The sequence below is a fragment of the Nycticebus coucang genome, chromosome 22 (genome assembly GCF_027406575.1).
Source record: "Nycticebus coucang isolate mNycCou1 chromosome 22, mNycCou1.pri, whole genome shotgun sequence".
Lineage (NCBI taxonomy): Eukaryota > Metazoa > Chordata > Mammalia > Primates > Lorisidae > Nycticebus > Nycticebus coucang.
In genome coordinates, this window is record NC_069801.1 from 59,723,535 (window position 1) to 59,745,251 (window position 21,717).

Sequence of the window (21,717 nt, forward strand, 5' to 3'; positions counted from 1 at the left end):
GAGCTGTGACACCGTGGCACTCTACCCAGAGCGACATAATGAGACTCTCTCAAAAAAACCCACAACTGAAATCCTGAATTTTAGCTGGGGACTTTAGCTGAGCCAGTTAGAGAGAGATGTGAACAAAAGAGAAGTTTAACCTGAGTCACGCCCTTAAGGAACAAGCATGCTGTGTGCCTGACCTTCTTTATTCCCACCGACTGGAACACGGGCAGGAAGTGAGCTCAAGCGGCCGTCTTGGATATGGCCTGGGACTCACTATTTCTTTTGATTCTCCTTCCAGCTTAGACCTACACCAACTCATAGAGTATCAAGATACAAAGAGCCTTCTAAGTCTAAGAGTTTCCTATTTTTTTTTTTTTTTAGGCAATCAAAAAATACTAAAATTTAAAAAATTTTAATCAGAGTAAATTATTAAAATTATTTAAGAATAATCTTCAGAAAACGTACAGAATGGAGGACAAAGGGAAGAGCACAGATGCTCGTGAAGCACGTGGCCACTGTAACGGTTCTGAAATAAGAGCCTGGCAGAGCGACGGGAATGAAGAAATAGGTGAGAGACATATTCACCAAACAACTGGGAGACCTTGTGACTGTTAAATCCTGGCTCTTCCGCTCAGCTGTGTCACCACAGGCAATTCACGTCTGGGCCTGCGTGTTCTCAGACACACGACGTGGATACCGACAGTTTCAACTGCGCCAGTTTCTTATGAGGATCCAATGAGTTAATATTTGTAAAGTGCTTAGGACAGTGTCTGACACAGGAAAAACTAAATAAATGTCAGTTACAACTACTGTTTAAACTTTTTATTTTATTTTATTTTTATTGTTAAATCATAGCTGTGTACATTAGTGCAATCGCCTGTACCCATTCTAAGATGCACCATAGATGTGGCCCCACCCATTACCCTCCCTCCACCAAAACCTCCCCCCCCCTTCCCCTTCCTTGGCCCTTTCCCCATAGTCTTGTGCTATGGGGTTGGGTTATAGTCTTCATGTGAAAGCTATAATTTAGCTTCATAGTAAGGCCGAGTACATTGGATACTTTTTCTTCCATTCCTGAGATACTTTGCTAAGAAGATTATGTTCCAGCTCCATCCATGTAAACATGAAAGAGGTAAAGTCTCCATCTTTCTTTAAGGCTGCATAATATTCCATGGTATACATGTCCCACAATTTGCTAGTCCATTCGTGGGTCGATGGGCACTTGGGCTTCTTCCATGACTTAGCAATTATGAATTGGGCTGCAATAAACATTCTGGTACAGATGTCTTTGTTATATTGTGATTTTTGGTCTTCTGGGTATAAACCTAGTAAAGGAATTATAGGATTGAATAGCAGGTCTATTTTTAGGTCTCTAAGTATTCTCCAAACATCCTTCCAGAAGGAACGTATTAGTGTGCATTCCCACCAGCAGTGCAGAAGTGTGCCCTTTCCTCCACATCCACGCCAACATTTCTGGTTTTGGGATTTTGTTATGTGGGCTACTCTTACTGGGGTTAGGTGATATCTCAGAGTAGTTTTGATTTGCATTTCTCTGATGATTAAGGATGATGAGCTTTTTTTCATGTGTTTGTAGATTTTGCGCCGGTCTTCTTTAGAGAAGTTTCTCTTGAAGTCCCTTGCCCACCCTGAAATGGGGTCACGTGTTCTTTTCTTGCTAATAAATTTGAGTTCTCTGTGGATTCTGGTTATTAGACCTTTATCAGAGGTATAACCTGCAAATATTTTCTCCCGTTCTGAGGGCTGTCTGCTTGCTTTACTCACTATGTTCTTGGCTGTGCAGAAGCTTTTTAGTTGGATCAGGTCCCAGTAGTGTATTTTTGATACTGCTTCAATTGCCTGGGGAGGCCTCCTCATAAAATATTCACCCAGGCCGATTCCTTCAAGAGTTTTCCCTGCACTTTCTTCAAGTATTTTTATAGTTTCATGCCTTAAGTTTAAATCTTTTATCCAGTGAGAGTCTATCTTAGTTAATGGTGAAAGGTGTGGGTCCAGTTTCAGTCTTCCACAGGTTGCCAGCCAGTTCACCCAGCACCATTTGTTATATAGGGAATCTTTTCCCCACTGAATGTTTTTAATTGGCTTGTCAAAGATCAAATAACAGTAAGTAGCTGGATCCATCTCTTGGTTCTCTATTCTGTTCCAGACATCTACTTCTCTGCTTTTGTGCCAGTACCATGCTGTTTTGATCACTATGGATTTATAGTACAGTCTCAGGTCTGGTAGCATGATTCCTCCTGCTTTGTTTTTATTGCTCAGTAATGTTTTGGCTATTCGAGGTTTTTTTCCATATAAAATGAAGTATTATTTTTTCAAGATCTTTAAAGTATGACAATGGAGCTTTAATAGGAATTGCATTGAAATTATATATTGCTTTGGGCAGTATAGACATTTTAACAATGTTGATTCTTCCCAGCCATGAGCATGGTATGTTTTTCCATCTGTTAACATCTTCGGCTATTTCTTTTCTTAGAGTTTCATAGTTCTCTTTGTAGAGATCTTTCACGTCCTTTGTTAGGTAAACTCCCAAATATTTCATCTTCTTTGGCACTACTGTGAAAGGAATAGAGTCCTTGACTGTTCGGCTTGCTTATTGTTGGTATATATAAAGGTTACAGATTTATGAGTGTTGATTTTGTAGCCTGAGACATTGCTATATTCCTTGATCACTTCTAAAAGTTTTGTGGTAGAGTCCCTAGTGTTTTCCAGATATACGATCATATCATCTGCGAAGAGTGAAAGTTTGATCTCTTCTGACCCTGTGTGGATACCCTTGATCTCCTTTTCTTCCCTAATTGCAGTGGCTAAAACTTCCATTACAATGTTAAAGAGCAATGGAGACAATGGGCAACCTTGCCTGGTTCCTGATCTAAGTGGAAATGATTTCAATTTAACTCCATTCAATACAATATTGGCTGTGGGTTTGCTGTAGATGGCCTCTATTAGTTTAAGAAATGTCCCTTCTATACCAATTTTCTTAAGTGCTCTGATCATGAAGGGATGCTGCATATTATCAAAAGCTTTTTCTGCATCAATTGAAAGAATCATATGGTCTTTATTTTTAAATTTGTTTATGTGTTGAATTACATTTATAGATTTACTATATTGAACCAGCCTTGAGACCCTGGGTTAAATCCAACTTGGTCATGGTGTATAATTTTTTTGATGTGTTGTTGGATTCTGTTTGTTAGGATTTTATTGAGTATTTTAGCATCTATATTCATTAGTGATATTGGTCTATAATTTTCTTTTCTTGTTGGGTCTTTCCCTGGTTTGGGGATCAAGGTGATGTTTGCTTCATAGAAATGTGCTGAGTAATATTCCTTCTTTTTCTATATTTTGGAAGAGGTTTAGTAGTATAGGTACTAGTTCTTCTTTAAATGTTTGGTAGAATTCTGACGTAAAGCCATCTGGTCCTGGGCTTTTCTTTTTAGGGAGATTTTGTATAGTTGATGCTATTTCAGAACCTGATATAGGCCTGTTCAACATTTCCACTTAGTTCTGGCTAAGTCTTGGTAGGTGGCGTGCTTCCAGGTATTGGTCGATTTCTTTCAGATTTTCATATTTGTGAGAGTAGAGTTTCTTGTAGTATTCATTAAGGATTTTTTGAATTTCTGAGGGGTCTGTTGTTATTTCATCATTACCATTTCTGATTGATGAAATTAGAGATTTTACCCTTTTTTTCCTGGGTAGGTTGGCCAAAGATTTATCTATTTTATTGATCTTCTCAAAAAAACAGCTTTTGGATTTATTGATCTGTTGTATAATTCTTTTGTTTTCAATTGCATTTAATTCTGCTCTGATTTGGTTATTTCTTTTCTCCTGCTGCGTTTGGGGTTGAAGTGTTCTTCTTTCTCCAGTTGCTTGAGATGTTCCATTAAGTTACTGACTTCCTCTCTTTCCATTTTCTTGAGGAAGGCTTGCAGTGCTATAAATTTCCCTCTTAGGACTGCCTTTGCAGTATCCCAGAGGTTCTGGTAATTCGTGTCTTGAATGTTGTTTTGTTCCAAAAATATGGTGATTTCCTTCTTAATCTCGTCTATAACCCATGTATCCTTCAGCATAAGGTTGTTTAGCTTCCATGTTTTTGTATGGGTAGGCAGTTTCCTGTTGTTATTTAGTTCAACTTTTATTCCATGATGGTCTGAGAAGATGCAAGGAATAATTTCTATTTTTTAAAAATTTGCTGAGGTTAGATTTGTGGCCTAGGATGTAGTCGATTTTGGAGTATGTTACGTGGGCTGATGAGAAGAATGTGTATTCAGTTTTTTGGGGATGAAATGTTCTGTAGATGTCTGTTAAGTCCAGATGTTGAATGGTTGAGTTTAAATCTAAAATTTCTTTGCTTAGCTTCTTTTTGGACGATCTATCCAGGACTGCTAAAGGGGTGTTAAAATCTCCAACTACTATGGAAGTGGAGGAAATCGAGTTGCTCAGGTCTGTTAGAGTTTCTCTTATAAACTGAGGTGCATTCTGGTTGGGTGCATAAATACTAATAATTGAGATCTCATCATATTATTACCTTTAACAAATATGAAGTGTCCATTCTTATCCTTAATTATTTTGGTTGGTTTAAAGCCTATTGTGTCTGCGAACAGGATTGCAATGCCTGCTTTTTTCTGCTTTCCATTTGCCTGGAATATAGATGACCATCCCTTCACCTTGAGTCTATATCTGTCTTTTAATGTAAGATGCGATTCTTGGATGCAGCAGATATCTGGCTTGAGTTTTCATATCCAGTCCACCAACCTATGCCTCTTTAGAGGACAATTTAAACCATTCACATTAATTTAGAGTATTGATAAGTCTTTCGAGAGACCGGTGGACATTTTTAATCCTTTTGTGACTGTGGAAGTTAGAATTTGATCAAAAATTTTTTGGGTGGGTTTACTTTTGTGGTGGAGAATTACACTGGTCTTTATGGAGGATAGGTCTAAGAATGTCCTGGAGAGCTGGTTTAGTTGTGGCAAATTTCTTCAACATGTGAATGTCGTTGAAGTATTTAATTTCTCCGTCATAAATGAAGCTCAGTTTAGTTGGGTACAGGATCCTGGGTTGAAAGTTATTTTGTTTTAGGAGATTAAAATTCGATGACCATCCTCTTCTAGCTTCAAAGGTTTCAGCAGAGAGATCTGCAGTTATTCTGATATTCTTCCCCTTGTAGGTAGGTTTGATTTTCGTTTGGTTTTGGTTTGGTTTTGTAGGTAATGGTTTTCTTTCGTCTGGCAGCTTTCAGAATTTTCTCCTTCATATTAACTTTAGTGAAATTGATTATGATGTGTCTGGGGGATGTCTTATTTAGGTTGAGTCATGCTGGAGTTCTGAAACTGTCTGCTATCTGAATTTCGGAATCTCTTGGCATGTCTGGAAAGTTCTCTTTCATAATCTCATGGAGAATAGACTCTGTGCCTTTTGAAGCCACTTCGTCACTTTCGGGGATCCCTATAAGACGAATATTGGTTTTCTTCAAATTATCCGCAAGCTCTCTGAGAGAGTGGTCTGTTTTTGCTCTCCATTTCTCTTCTTCTTTGAGGGTCTGGGAGCATTCGAAAGCTTTGTCTTCAATGTCAGAAATACTTTCTTCTGCTTGCTCCATTCTGTTACTGAGGGATTCTACTTTGTTTCTCAGATCTTTGAGGGATGCAACTTCTTGTCTCAATGTGCTGAAATCTTTGGTCATTTGGTCTTTGAATCCGTTGAATTGAGATAACTTTTGGAATTCTAATTCGATCTTATTTGCTATCCAGATCCTGAATTCAATTTCTGACATCTCAGCTATTTGTTTGTGCACGGTGTCTTGTGCTGTTTCTGCCCCATTGATCCTTGGGGGAGTTGATCTACTCTGATTATTCATATTGCCAGAGTTTTTCTGTTGATTTTGCCTCATGATTGTTTTTCACCGTTGCCTCTGGCTGTCCTCAGAGTTGAGGAGGTGTCTCTCCAAGATTAGACCCCAGTGGGATCACTCTATTGTTGCTGGATCTTTGTAGGGAGTGACCCTGTGTAGTTCCTCTGGGGCTGCTCTAGCTAGGGAGTTCTGGTTGTGGAAGCGGCTCTGGTTTGTGACACACCCAGATCCAGCAACAGGGCTATGGGTGGTGCGCACGGTTCTGGGCGTGCCAGGCGCCTAGTGCCTTTGGCACAGAGAGCCCAAGGCTCCAGCAGTCTCTGGCCAGAAGAGCTCTGCGCAGAGGCAGGGAGGGCTCCAAAGGGCACGCAGCTACCAGAGTCCCTGTCCAGATGAACGGGCTAGTGTGGAAGCTGGGAGGACTTCCCGTCCACAGGAGGGAGGACGCAGGGTTGCATGGCTCCTGCAGTTCCTGGTCAGGGAATGCGGAGGCCCGGTGGGTGCGGGTCACCGGTCGGGGGTAGCTGCAAAGCTCTTATGGAGGTCTGGGCGGCGCCAAGCCCAGGAGTTTGAGGTTGCTATGAGCTGTGATGTTATGGCACTCTACCCAGGGCAACAGCCCAAGGCTCCAGTGTGCCAAAACCGTCTCACTCTGCCCCTAAGGATTAAGGCTGTAAGGCAGCTCAGTCCCTGCCTTTAGGCTGCTCAGTCAGAAGGTTACTTTGACCCGCCCAATCCTTGCTCTGAGACCCTGAGGGCAGAGCTTGCCGGGGCAGTTCTTTCACAATGGCTTCTTGCACCCAGCTCAGTGGCTCAGTCTGGGGCCCCAGACAATGCCTAAAGTTCTCCACACTCCTGCTCAAGCTCTCCCCAAGGCAGTTCAACTGAGTGCCAAGTCCAAGAACACCGAAACAGTTCACAGGTAAGGCCTTTCCGGTTTGCAGTCTCACTGCTGCTTGTACTTATGGTTGCTGGCGTGATTAGGTTGATCGAACACACGCAACCACTTGCCAGTTTTCCACTGTTTTTGTCCTCCTCTTGGGGTCCAGAAGTTCCTTGCTGGCTCCCTGTATCCTCAAAGGGATGATTATAGGCAGATCCCACCAGCCAGAGATGCCTGGAGTCTTATCTCCCAGACTCGCTGTTCCCAGTTGCAGGGAAGCTGTTACTTGGTCGCCATCTTTAATCCCATCCTGTTTAAACTTTTTTTTGAGACAGAGCCTCACGCTGTCTCCCTGGGGAGAGTGCCGTTGCATCACAGTTCACAGCAACCTCCAAACTCCTGGGCTCAAGCGATTCTCTTACCTCCACCTCCTGAGTAGCTGGGACTACAGGCACCCACCACAACGCCCGGCTATTTTTTGTTGCAGCCATCATTGTTGTTTGGTGGGCCTGGGCTGGATTTGAACCTGCCAGCTCAGGTGTATTGTGGCTGGTGCCTCAGCCACTTGAGCCACAGGTGCCGAGCCATGACTGTTGTTACTAACAATAATACTGACTAGAAGGCTACCGTTAGGGCCAAATGACATAAATGACACTGATAAAGAACTTAAAACACTGCTGTAGCATGTAGAAGATAATGGACAACCTCAGTGTATCCCCACGTAGCTATGTCTGTACATACAAGCTGAACAGAACATGCTGGTGGAATATTCAACTATAAACACTCAGAGGACATCTGGAAATGCAAGAGCAGGCCTTGGAGGAAGAGACAAAGGACACAGATCTTATAATTATCCTCAAAGAAACTGAAGCTGTGGGCATTTATAGAGTCTCGGAATGCTTGGAACTAAACTTTTAGGGACTATTGATATTTGAATATAACGATATGACTCAATAAATACTTTATGCCCAACCCCAGTTTACCAAATGTCTGTTTTAAATTCTTTTCCTTTGTGTTCTTACCTGAACGACAATCTCTAATGTATCCAAAATGATTAGGGTTGCTTCAGTAGCCAGGTTTCCGTCAATCAACGCTTCATGTTCAATCTCCGCTCTTGACCTAACACAAAATATAAGAAATTGTATTTATCTTTTCAGAGCCACAATTCTAAAAAGACTCAAGGATGCACAGACATGAAGAACTTGAAATCATGTTCAATATTTGCCTGAACAAAAATTTATGGAAGAATTTTTTGAAAAGACAATTTTTTTTTTCTTTTTTTTGAGACAGAGCCTTAAGCTGTACCCTGGGTGGAGTGCGGTGGTGTCACAGCTCACAGCAACCTCCAACTCCTGGGCTTAAGTGATTCTCTGGCCTCAGCCTCCCAATTAGCTGGGATTACAGGCTCCCGCCACAATGCCCGGCTATTTTTTGGTTGCAGTTGTCATGGTTTGGCAGGCCCAGGCCGGAATGGAACCCGCCAGCTCTGGTGTTATGTGGCTTGTGCCTTAGCCGCTTGAGCTACAAGTGCCACCAAGAAGGCAATATTTTACCTATTAAATTTTTTTTACTGTACATTTTGTTAACCATGCCCATACACATTTTCCCACCCATTACAGAAGCGCAGTGCCACTGAAAGCATAAAGTTTGTGTTTTAGCTGTCATCATTAACTGCAGCTAACACAGTTTTATTCTAAACTGAACCGACACTAGGTGGCGCTATATTGGCTTGTATTTTTAGAACTGGTTGGTGTAAAGCAACATTCCAACGTTTAGTATTCCTCTTACTATTACAAAGATTTACAATGTATTTATTCAGGATAAAAGTATTTATTTTTTTCTAAGGTTTCGTCTAATTTCCTCCAAAAAATTTTTTTTTTCTTTTTGCAGTTTTTGGCCAGGGCTGGGTTTGAACCCTCCACCTCAGGCACACAGGGCTGGCACCCTAGTCCTTTGAGTCACAGGCACTGCCCTCCTCCAAATTTTTGATGTAAATATGTTCAGATGATAATATAACTCTTGAGTGAATTTGGATGAAATCAGTCATTGTAAACAAAATGGTGTGGAAAGAAAGATAACTATGTGAGGTGACAGGTATGTTCATTAGTTTGAGTACGGTGATCATTTCACCATTACACACGTGTGTGTGTAATGTTATGTGTGTGATCATTTCACCATTACACACACGTGTGTATGTGTGTGATCATTTCACCATTACACACGTGTGTATGTTATGTGTGTGATCCTTTCACCATTACACATGCGTGTGTGTAATGTTATGTGTGTGATCATTTCACAATTATACACATATGTCAAAAGATCACCACTGTATACTGTAAATATACACAATTTTGTCAGTTATACCTCAATAAAGCTAGAAAAAAATAATAGAAGAAAAAGTAAAAACCAATGGGATGCTTTAAAGTGACTTACTTGAATACTATATTTACAAAAATATCATTTAATGAAAATAAAAAATTCGAGAATAACTACACATGATTAGACCTTTTGCTTTATGGCAACAGATACACAGAAACGAAGTATCACATCCAAGTGGACAAAACACACAAATCAAATGGAAAGGACCAGGGCACGTTAAACGCTAACTTTCCAAAGTTCTTAGAACTGCAAGTCTGAGTCTCCATTACTACACTAAGGAGAATACTTCTTAAACCTACACTTTACAAAAGTGCCCAGAGGAGTTCAGAACATAGTTATCAGAATTAATTGGAAAAGAAAGTAATGTTCAAACTTAAAATTCCCAGTGAGATCTTATAAAGAAACATAACAATAAAGAGACAGTAAACAACAAGAAAATCAGTAAAACACCAAAAAAGCCTTTCTCAAAACAGAGCAATCTATTAAATTGAGAGTCCACGTCTGAGTGTGAATGTGAAGTGATGTTCTGGTAACGTGATGCCTGGCTGCTCTGTGATTGCTAAAAAACACGCAGAAAAACAGAGAAACAGACTCGGACAGACAGACAGAAGAGAAGAAAGCACACATTCAAAGCTCCTGATTGAGGAATTTTAAAATTTATACTGCACTCAGTATCTGATTATTCTAAGCTCTTATATGTGGCATGGAGACTGCCATTCTTTCTATGCTGCCTGTCACAGGGTCTTGTTTTCCTTGTCTTTTGTGAGAAAATATTTGTGAGAGTTCTTCATAAGAGTCTTTTGACACTTGGTCTGAAGGTGTTTCTCAAGGTGACCAACCATCTTCACTTGCCCTAGGACGGGACTGAGGGGCGCCCTGGGATGTGGAGCAGTCAGTGCTAAAACTGGGAGAGTCCTAGGCAGACCTGAACGAGTTGGTCATCTTATCCTCAAAGTCTTTTGGGCCAGTCAAAAACCTTGAAAGCTAACTTGTAATTACAGAATTTCAAGAGAAAAAAAAAATTTTTTTTTTTTTTATTGTTGGGGATTCATTGAGGGTACAATAAGCCAGGTTACACTGATTGCAATTGTTAGGTAAAGTCCCTCTTGCAATCATGTCTTGCCCCCATAAAGTGTGACACACACCAACCCCTCAACATAATGCCAACCTCTAAGCCTGGCCAGTCTGCCTGAAGCTGCCTGGCAGGGGAGCAGGGCGGACTCACACAAGTGTCCTTGCAGCCTGCAGCCGCCTGGCGGGGGAGCAGGGCGGACTCACGTAAGGGCCTTTGCAGCCAGGGCGGACTCATGTAAGGGCCCTTGCAGCCTGCAGCCGCCTGGCGGGGGAGCAGGGCGGACTCACGTAAGGGCCCTTGCAGCCTGCAGCCGCCTGGCGGGGGAGCAGGGCGGACTCACGTAAGGGCCCTTGCAGCCTGCAGCCGCCTGGCGGGGGAGCAGGACAGACTCACTAAGGGCCTTTGCCGCTGTGTTGGCAGCAGGGCAGGTCAAGGCACCCAGTCTGCCTTTGTGCTAGAAAAGAGAAGACCTGTGCTGTCTACTTCTTGGTGATACTTGAAATATTTAGTTCAATGTGACACCTAAAATGTGTTAAGGAAATAGTTGCTAAATGCATTTTCCAAGAGGATGTGTTAGAGAACATGAGGTTTAAAATATAACATTTTGCTTTAATATGCCAAATGAAAAATTCTTAGTCTTCTTAGATTTAAATGCTTAATAAATATAAACTAAAACTAAAATTAATCATTTTCCTCCTGCATTTAAAATCCCACAAGCCTATCAGTGACGGAAGAGGAAAGGGCTGTCTTACTTGTCAAATTTCTCGGTGTTCTGACGCCAGTGAGTCATGTCTTTTCTCCATCTCAGATTTTCTTGACTTCCAAAGGCACTTCCAGATGGGCTCCTCTCTGTCAAACAGATTTCAAAACCAAGTTTAAAATATTATTTTAGCTGGACCACATGTATGTATATTTGCAAATATATGAGAAATACTGCACATTAATTTTGTACATAGCCATTTTATCCACAGTACAAGCAGAAAAACCTGAAAATATGCTTTTTAATTAACAGTTTTCACAATAGTTACAGAAGAAACAATGTATTGATACATGGAATTTTTTTTAAAAAACAATACCCTTTTAATTATGCAAATGTGCTAACATTGATTTCCTTTAAAATCTTCATCATGGCTACAGGATTGACTCCACAATACAACCTGAGCTCCTGCCCTCCCATGGCCCTGCCCTCCCCGCCCTGCCCTGTCAGCACAGGAGGCCTCACTACATGTGCTTCTGATTTAGGACCTATGCAATGGCTGTTGCTCTTTTTACCTGACTTTCCTACAAATTTCTACTGGCCCATCACTCATCACCTCCTCAGAAAGGCTTTGTCCCAGTCTCCAATCCTTCCTCTCCTTTTAATTTGCTCTGCTCCTTCCCGCAGCACTTAGGACCACAAGAACACGAGCTACTGGAGAATGGAAAGTAGATCTACCGTGTCCAGCACTTTATGTCCAGGCTGACAAAATGTCTGGCATGTATTCAGGGCTCAACAAGTTTCTGCTTAACAAATAAACAAAACAGGAGGAATTCCTAAAGTAATTACTCCGTTGCTCTACATGAGGCAGGACAAGAGAAGAACAGGGGTTTGTCTCAAGAGGTTTCCAGGTTTTCAGGCAGACTGGCTGGTGTGGGGCTCTGGGAGGGGCAGCAGCAATAGACATGATTCACACAGAGCCATCGGAAGTGAAGCCAGCACTGAGAACGGTGCAGAAATGTACAAATAGATAATTGAACAACAAATTTGGGCATGACATCAAGCTTTCAACTAGAAAACTAATGCTCCTTTTCTGAAAAATATGAGACTTTACATTGATTGGGAGGATGAAAGAATAATGAAAGTAAAAATTCGGAATTCATATAGAAATTTTAAAATAATGAGAAACAAAATACAAGGAAAGTTAAACTATCATATGTCATTAAAAGTACAAAAAAATACTGAGAAACAAATATCATTTGCTGCACAACAAAGAACATGTCTGCGTTTTTCTTTCTTTTTCTTTCCCTTTTTTGTTTTAAAATCTCTGTATTTAAGAAATTTGGTGAAAAACAACAAAAGATATACGTATATTAAGGTACTTAGCAAAATATCTATTTACACTTCTCTCATTCGCTTTTTCTTTCTATGAAATTGTGTCTGACCATGTTAAGAATGTCTATCATTAGGTGACCCAGCTTAAATGTACCAGTCTAAGTAAGGTTTACAAAGGCTTAATTTTTCTAAGAAAAGGAGAAGTTAAATTCTTATATTCAAACATTGATAGCCGTCCTGTGGCCGCAGGTTTAAAATACAACAAATACAGGTTGACAATTTCATTCTCTCTGTCACTTGGTTTGTGATCTAAGGCAAGACCTTTACTACTTTCAGTTTTACTTAATCTAAAAGATGAGTATAATTATTCATTACATTTCGGGATTAACTAAATGATCTCGGTAAAAGTTAATTTTCATACTTTAGAGGGTTTTTATACATAGTGGATGAGTTAAAAGAACTCATAATAAATGAGTGAAAAGAAAACCCAAAGGTACATTGTAACCAATATATACTGGTGCTGTATTAATTCCTTTAAAAGCAAAGATTGTATCTTACTCGTTGTTAAATTCCAAACACACATGGCGTATAAAATATACTTAAACAGGCTGGGCGAAGTGGCTCATGCCTGTGATCCTAGCACTTTGGGAGGCTGAGGTGGGAGGATCCCTTGTCTGCATTTTTTCTCCAGCCGGAGTTGGAGTGCCATAGTGAGATCTAGTCTCTACAGAAAATAGAAAAGTTAGCTGGGTCTGGCAGCACATGCCTGTAGTCTCCATTACTGAGATTGAGGCAGGACTATGGCTCGATGTCACAAGGGATGCCAGGGCACGCTTGTCTGAGTTGCAAGAGTGAGACCCTGTCTCCAAAAAATAAATAAAAACAAATAGATACGCACACACTTAAACAGATGATTGCTAAAACAATAATTTATGTACAAATACATTCACATTTTGAGTCAACGGATATAGACCATGCTGTCAGTGTGTGTCATATACACAGATGGCTGAGCCGTGTCCCTGGACTTGGGGACTCTCAGCAACCATATTATTTGTATGTCACTTTAGCATTCACAGAGTGTTTACATGTCCATGGTCACCATAAGGATGATGATCAGTTAGTTACAGCACTTTCTAAATGCTCAAAACAATCCCGAAGAGATGAGGAAGAGGAAGGTGGGGAGGTTAAGTGACTGGGCTGGGGTAAAACGGTTAATGGGTAGCAGACCCAGGATTAGAAAATAGGCCTCAAATACTACTGAACTGTGGTCTTTCTTAGATTGTTTGAGTTTGATGGGCAATATTTTTGCTATATATATATATGTATATATGGTATATTAACTCATTGTATAAACTAGGACATTTTTAAGAGTAAACAGGGATGCTACATAGAATGAACCCTAATGTGAACTATGGCCTCTGTGTTAATGCAGATTCACCAGTTATGATGAAGGTGCCATTCTGGTGGGAGATGTCAGTAATGGGGAGGGGGTGGCAGGCGTGTGTGGGGACAAGAGATACCTGGGGAATCTCTATGCTTTTGCTCAATTTTGCTGTGAAACTAAAACTGCTCTAAAAAATGAAGTTTATGTAATCAATGAATTCATTTACTTTTATTAAAAAATGTTTTTAAGGATAGGGTCTTGCTCTTTCACTCAGACTTAGAGTGCAATGGCCTGATCGTAGCTCACTGCGACCTCAGAGTCTTGAGCTAATGCAATCCTCCACTTATGCCTCCCGAGTAGCCGGGACTAAGGTACATGCCATCAAGCTTGACTAATTTTTTTGTTGTTGTTGTTGCCGTTTGGCTGGGGCTGGTTTCGAACCTGCCACCCTCCGGATATGGGGCTGGCACCCTACTCACTGAGCCACAGGCGCCGCTCATCTTGGCTAATTTTTAAACTTTTTATAGAGATGGGGTCTTTCTATGTTGCCCAGGCTGGTCTCAAACTACTTGCCTCAAATGATCCTCCCTCCTCAGCCTTCCTAAGTGCTGGGATTACAGGTATGAGCCACCACACCCATCACTAAAGGAGTACGAATGCTCTAATGATCACAGAAGGGCAACAGGCAGAAACTGAGACTATCTAGCAAGTCTCAGAGGGGAAGTACATTCACCCCTCTGAAATCAGAATCCTATAATAACCTGCATTCCTGAAGAGAGATGATTATTCAAGTTAATTCACAGCTATATTTAAAACACTTGGTAGAAGTATAAAATTGTCACTAAAGACCAGCAACAAAGATCATTACAATATACGATTCAAGGAAATTGAAAAAGTCCTCACCAGAAGGAGAAGTCATTGTGTACATACCGAGCTGTCCTCGGCTTCTGCGCACCATCTCCTGCCTGGCCCCGATGCTCCCCAGAATAGCTTCTTCAAGCTTTGCTCTCATGTCTTTTGATTTCTTAAAGGTCAAACTATTCATTCTTTCAAACACTTTTTTCCCCTAAAATTTAAACATCAGAAGGGAGCGTTATTAAGGACACGTTCTCCCTGTCCTACGCTGTGCAACGCTGTGAGGACCACTTACTTTGTACTCGAAGCAAGATACGCAGAGATAAAGCAGGTCTAATAGTCGGTTTAACTGCAGGACTGAGAGATCCATGAACCACTTTTGTAGAACTGTTTCATCTGCGTTTTTGAGAACCCAAAGCAAACAGATCAAAAGGCTCCGACTTGATTCTGCAGAAAAGGTAGTGTGCTGCCTGCCACTCTGAAAACAAAGAGCAGGAGGATGAGACAGAGTGACCGAAGACCATCTCTTGTTTTCTGGGTTTTAACTGCTTTCTCCTGACAACCATACAATAAAAATTGCTTAAAAATAACATATTTAAAAAGAGCCTCTTGATGTAGATAAGACTTGTATAAAATAGTCATATAGAACCGTACCAAGGGTGTGAAGTCTAATGAAGTTTCCTGGTCAGGGCTGCTAGCAGAGGACAAATAACTGTTGATAGGAAACCTAACTAGAAAACCATCAAAAACTAAACAGTGTCTATCATAGGATATTAAATATTATGGAAATAAAGGGAAAAAGTAACTGACTCATAGCAAACGAGAGTGGGGTAAGAATAGAGAACAGTAACACAGTCATGCTTATCACACTTAGAGGACTACTGTTTCTGATCATGGACCGCTGATGTGAAAAGGAAAAGTCAGAGGCCACATACAAGTAAAAAGCTATTTTTTCTTACAGCATAAAAGGCTGAAATGCTATTTCTAATCTTCAATCTCTATTCGTATATAGCAGGTGAAACAGATGTGAAAAACTAAACGTCAGAACCTGATTACTGCACCAGCTCCTGGACACGGGGTCTGCGCCCGTCGTCACACTAACACTCCACTCACGACTTGAGCTCAGCTTCCAACTGTATCACTATGTGGTTGGTGTCACCTCAATCTTATAAAGACACCATAAGATGGCAACGATAATGATGAAGACGGCAAAAAATAAGATTCCAACGTGCTGCACTCGATTCTGACCTCTTTTTATTTCACTCTCCCCACATTCATACGAGAAGATATTAACTAGTATTATTTCCAGTTGACAGGTAAGTAAACTGAAGGCTGGAGACTGAATAATTTTCCATAATTCACGTATTGTACTAAGAAAAGGTAAGTCTTGGATGTCAATCCAGGTTGAACGGATTCCAAAGCTCACACTGTCCGCCATTAATGCTACATTCTAATATTTGGTTGATAAATATATGAAATAATAATGGAAAGATAGTGAGGAGATGTTGAAAGGAAAACAGAACATGCTCACTGCTCAAGGCACAATCTCAGCTCCCGCAGAGTCCAGGCTTAGCCACTGAACCCACAGTGTGTGCGCGCCACAGTAAACACTTTATGCATATTAACTTAAACACAGAGTGTGGCTGCAGAGAACACACTCTTTACTGACCATGTTGCTGCCCCTCTTGGATGGACACACACGAATTCTCCTGCGCAGACTTACGTAGCCACTGTGCTGTACCCCCTCTGACACGGGCACAAATAATTCTGAGCATCATCCCCAAATCAACAATCTTTCTCAAAAGGAAAATACCTTAATTTTAAAAGCAGGCACTTTTTATAACAACTTTCAGAAAAGCGTAAATACATAGCACTGACTCTATTTTCAAGTAGCTGAATTTTAAAAATAGAATTAAAAAATTATTCTCCACTTGGCCAACAGGCAAATCTCTTACAGTCCCACATAAACTGCCAAAAGCACAGCGATACATTTGGAAGAAAGTCAAACATGAAAAAGACGGAGTGATTTTCATGATGATATCACTTTGTTCCTAAATTACTCTCTGGGATCATTACATTTGATTTCTAATCAAAATCCCAGCCAAATTTTCCTGAAAGCTTGAAATCAATCCTGAATTGATTTTCAAAATTTAGGAGTAGCCAAAATATTCTTGAAGAAGAACCAAATGAGACAGTGAGGGTGCCCGTGCATGTCCACCAATGTCCGTGCCTTTGATTCTCTGTACATCCTGCATTCTCTGTTCCTCGACTAACTTTCCTAATTACCACACTCACCCTTGCAGTCCAAGTCTTCTACAACCATCATGGCATGTACTCCCCAAATCTCCATTTGATCCCCACAACTACCACTTCAACTTTCCATCTTTCCACTTCTTATAAATCAGCTCCAAAATGCACAGAATACCAAGTGTGAGCAGGAACGTGGATCAATAGACATTTATTCACTGCTGGTAGGAGTGTAAACTGGTTCAATCTCCTTGGAAAATAACTGAACCGCATAAAACTGAAAAGCCTGTGCATATCCTGTGACCAGAGATTGCACTCCTGGGTGTGAACCCAGGGAGCCTCTTCTACAGAGTGATGTACAAGGACCTTTATTTGTAATAGCCCAAAACTACAAATAACACAAACTTCCTCAGAGGAGAACGAATATATAATGTAGAATATTTTCATGTAGCAGATTTCTACGGCATTACAGACTTTAGCTATATACATATCAATATGAATGACTCTTAACAAGCATACACAAAAAAATCAAGTCATAAATATGTATAGTATATATTCATAAGAAGGTTAAAGTAGGTAGAATATTGTTTAGGATTATATACCCCGATGGCAAAACTATTTTAAAAAGGAAGGAGGGACTTCTGTTTTGGGTAATGCTGAACTAGGTAATTCAAACCAACACTCTCCTAAAAATGAATAAACTTTTTAAGTATAAAGAGAAGGCTGGGCGTGGCAGCTCCCATGCCTGTAATCTACTCTGGGAGGCTGAGGCAGGCAGATTGCTTGAGCCAATAAATTTGAGATCAGCCTGAGGAAGAGTGAGACCTCGTCTCTAAAAACAGCTGGGTATTGGGCGGCGCCTGTGGCTCAAGGAGTAGGGCGCCGGTCCCATATGCCAGAGGTGGCAGGTTCAAACCTGGCCCCGGCCAAAAAAAAAAAAAAAACAGCTGGGTATTGTGGCAGGTGCCTGCAGTCCCAGCTACTCGGAAGCCTGAGGCAAGAGGATCACTTGAGCCCTAGATTTGGAGGTTGCTATGAGCTATGATGCTACAGCACTCTACCAAGGGCGACAAAGTGAGACTCTGTCTCAAAAAGAAAAAAAAAGTATAAAGAGAAAAGTTTTTTAAAAAGAAAAAAGAGAAAGTTTAAAAAAAAAAAAAACAGAAGAAACAAATAGAATTTAGGAATCTGAAAAAAAAAATGACCCAATAACCAAATTAAGAACTCAATGTTTTGGTTTAATATACTATCAGGTACAATTAAGGAAAGACTTAGTAAACTAGAAGACAGATCAAAAGGAACAAGCCAGCACGAAGCACAGGTTTACAGAAAGATGGCATACTAAGAAGGATGGAGAGACAGAAGATGTAATAAAAGGAACTAACATATGTTTAACCAGAATATAAAAAGAGAGACAGAGTGGGACAGAGGAGAGGGGATGAGGGTTTTATAGGACTGAAAACAGATGCTGAATCACAGATCTAAGAAGCACAAAAGTTCAAAGCAGAATAAATAGGAAGAAATTCAAAACTAGATTCAACAGAATAAAATCACAGGAAGCCAATCCTAAAGATAATATCATAAACAAGCAAGGAATAAAGCCCCGTAATCTTCAAGGAAGTATAGATTACAGTTGACTTATCAATCGCCGCGATGAAAATAAAACGACAGTGAAACAACATTCTTTTTTTTTTATTATTATTATTTATTTATTTTTTTTGTAGAGACAGAGTCTCACTGTACCGCCCTTGGTAGAGTGCCGTGGCATCACACGGCTCACCGCAACCTCTAAGTCTTGGGCTTACGCGATTCTCTTGCCTCAGCTTCCCGAGCAGCTGGGACTACAGGCGCCCGCCACAACGCCCGGCTATTTTTTGGTTGCAGTTTGGCCGGGGCTGGGTTTGAACCCACCACCCTCGGTATATGGGGCCAGCGCCCTACTCACTGAGCCACAGGCGCCGCCCTGAAACAACATTCTTGAAGTGCCAAGAGAAAACAGAAAACTCAGATTCTGCTTTAAAAAAAATCTAAAGCATAAAATTCAAATGAAAATAATTTTTTAACACCAAGAGAGTTTATCACACGCAAATCCACAGTAAAGACTAAAGAATGTATTTCTTTTACCTTGCATCGTAAAAGTAATAAACCATACGCCACAAAAAAAGAAGAAAAATGATTTCACAAATGATTCAGGAAAAGAAGAGCAAAAAAAGTGATGAACACATGAACAAATCTAAATGGCAACTGATCCTATGTAGCTGTCATAATCATAACCACATGAAAAAATATAAATGGTAACCAATCCTATGTAGTAGACATAATCATAACCACACGAACAAATCTAAATGGTAACTGGTCCTATGTAGCAGTCATAATCATAACCATATAAAGAAATCTAAATGGTAACTGATCCTATGTGGCTGTCATAATCATAACCACATGAACAAATCTAAATGGTAACTGGTCCTATGTAGCAGTCATAATCATAATCACATAAAGAAATCTAAATGGTAACTGATCCTATGTGGCTGTCATAATCATAACCACATGAACAAATCTAAATGGTAACTGGTCCTATGTAGCCGTCATAATCATAACCACATGAATAAATCTAAATGGTAACTGATCCTATAGCCGCCATAATCATAACCACATGAACAAATCTAAACGGTAACTGATCCTACAGCCGTCATAATCATAACCACATGAAGAAATCTAAATGGTAACTGATCCTATAGCTGCCATAATTATAATCGCAGTCATATACCTTGTGAGTTTTAAAGATCTACAAAGTTAGGAATGTGCAAAAATAGCATTTAAGTTGGGAGAGAGGTAAATAGAGTCAATCTGTTCTAAGATCCTTCTATTAACCAAGGTGAGAGTAAGGATAATGATTAACATTAGACTGAGTAATTTGAGGATGAATACTGTGATTTCTAATATAATCACAAAAATGACAGAAATAGAATGAATGTATAATTCCTAAAGTGTGCGGGGGAGTGGAATAGGGGAAAGATGATTCAGAAGTAGTCAATAAATGAGAAAGAAAAAAAACCTCACGTAATAGGTGAGACCATTTGCAAAACATAAAATGTTAAATGTATCATATTTAATTATACCAAAATGAATGAATTAAAAACTTTAGTGAAAGAAGATTCACAGACCAGATTTTAAGACACAAGATAAACTCTATGTGCTGTTTATAAAAGACATACCTAAAACATAAGGATACAAAAATATCAAAAGTTAAAAGGATGAAGAAAGTTATGCAATGTATTAAGATAGATACTAGGCAAAAGAAACCTAGAATACTTTTTAAAAACCATTATAGTTCCAGTTGATAAAAGTGCAATCCACCAAAACAATAAAAACAATCCTAAGAATTTTAAAGTGTTAAATACTTCATGATCAGCCCTCAAAAGAAACAGAAATCTGATAAACAAGGAAAAATGACAAAACCACAATGATAGTGGGATACTAGAATTAGCGGACAACTTAGTAAAGACCAAAAAGATTTAAATGATGGGAATTACGGATAAAACAGAGCACTGTAACCGACAAAGAATATTCATTTAAATACACTAGATATTTACAAAAACTGACTGCATACTAAACCATAAAACCAGGAGCAATGAATTTGACAAATTCAAAAAGAGTTACATTCTCTGATTCTTTTAACAAAAGGATCATTCAGGAGCAATGAATTTAACGAACTCAAAAAAGAGTTACATTCTCGGATTGTGAAAATTAGAAACAACTTCAGAAACAAAAAGATAACTAGAAAGGGGCGGCGCCTGTAGCTCAGTGAGCAGGGCGCCGGCCCCATATACCAAGGGTGGCGGGTTCAAACCCGGCCCCGGCCAAACTGCAACCAAAAAATAGCCGGGCGTTGTGGCAGGCGCCTGTAGTCCCAGCTACTTGGGAGGCTGAGGCAGGAGAATCGCCTAAGCCCAGGAGTTGGAGGTTGCTGTGAGCTGTGTGACGCCACGGCACTCTACCGAGGGTGATAAAGTGAAATTCTGTCTCTACAAAAAAAAAAAAAAAAAAGGTAAAAAAAGATAACTAGAAAGTTTCATGACTTAAATTAAAATAAAAACAACTTAAATAGGTCTAAGAAGGAATCACAAACTTTAGCAATGTTTGTGCTGAATAACGAAAATGCTACACAGAAACTGAACATTTAACTAAAACGATAAGTAAAGAAAAATGTGTAGGCTGAGAATACATGTCAAAAAAGTAAGGATAAAAATTAGAGTTAAACATCCCTGTCGAGAAGTTAGAAATAGAACATCAAGGTAAACGCAGAACACAGAACACACTCAAGAACGACAGTCAAAGGTGAGGATCAACAGTGCCCCCAGATCGGTTCTTTATAAAGACTAACTATGTATTTCAAATTCCTGATGAGATAGATTAAGGTAAGCAAAAGTACAAAAAGCCAGTCACAGGAATAAAAAAGTTTACATCGACTCTTGAACCTCTGCAAGACATTAAAAGGAATGTCATACAAGGCTGGTGCAGAGGCTCATATCTAACCTTGGGATGCTGAGGCAGAAGCATCACTTGAGACCAGGAGTTCAGGATGAGCCTGGTCAACATAGTGAGACCCCTGTCCCTATGAAAATAATTTTTTTTTTTTAAATTGGCTGGGTGTGATGATGTGCACATAAATGGTAACTGATCCTATAGCTTGGGAGGCTGAGGCAGAATAGCTCAAGCCCAGGAGTTCAAGGTTACAGTGAGCTATGATGGTGCCATGGCATTCCAGCCCACGTTGACAAGCAAGAGCTTCTCTCTAACAAATAAATAAATAAATACAGCATACAATAGAACTTTGTATGCCGAGAAACGGAATAAATTTCTACAGGAATAGAATAAAATTTATGAAAATCGGTGTAAGAAGAAATAGAAGGCTTGAACAGTCCTATAGCAATGGAAGAAATTGTCAGTAACTTTAAAACTTAAAAAAAAAAAGTGGCAGTCTGGGCACAGTGGCTTAACACTAACACTC

General features: G+C 40.0%; 1 protein-coding gene across 9 annotated transcripts in view; it reads right to left on the minus strand.

The window, feature by feature from the left end:
• The window catches only part of DOCK7 (dedicator of cytokinesis 7), a 243,075-nt gene that overhangs the window by 52,312 nt on the left and 169,046 nt on the right, over positions 1–21,717 (minus strand). For 5 of the 9 annotated variants that reach the window (XM_053575169.1, XM_053575175.1, XM_053575177.1 and 2 more), the window contains 4 exons: positions 14,755–14,937; positions 14,535–14,670; positions 10,941–11,037; positions 7,757–7,853 (listed from right to left, as the gene is read on the minus strand). In XM_053575169.1, coding sequence (XP_053431144.1) covers positions 7,757–7,853; positions 10,941–11,037; positions 14,535–14,670; positions 14,755–14,937 — 513 coding nt within the window. Of the gene's footprint in view, positions 1–7,756; positions 7,854–10,940; positions 11,038–14,507; positions 14,671–14,754; positions 14,938–21,717 lie in introns of all 9 variants that reach the window. The other 4 variants (XM_053575171.1, XM_053575173.1, XM_053575174.1 and 1 more) reach the window with 1 other exon arrangement.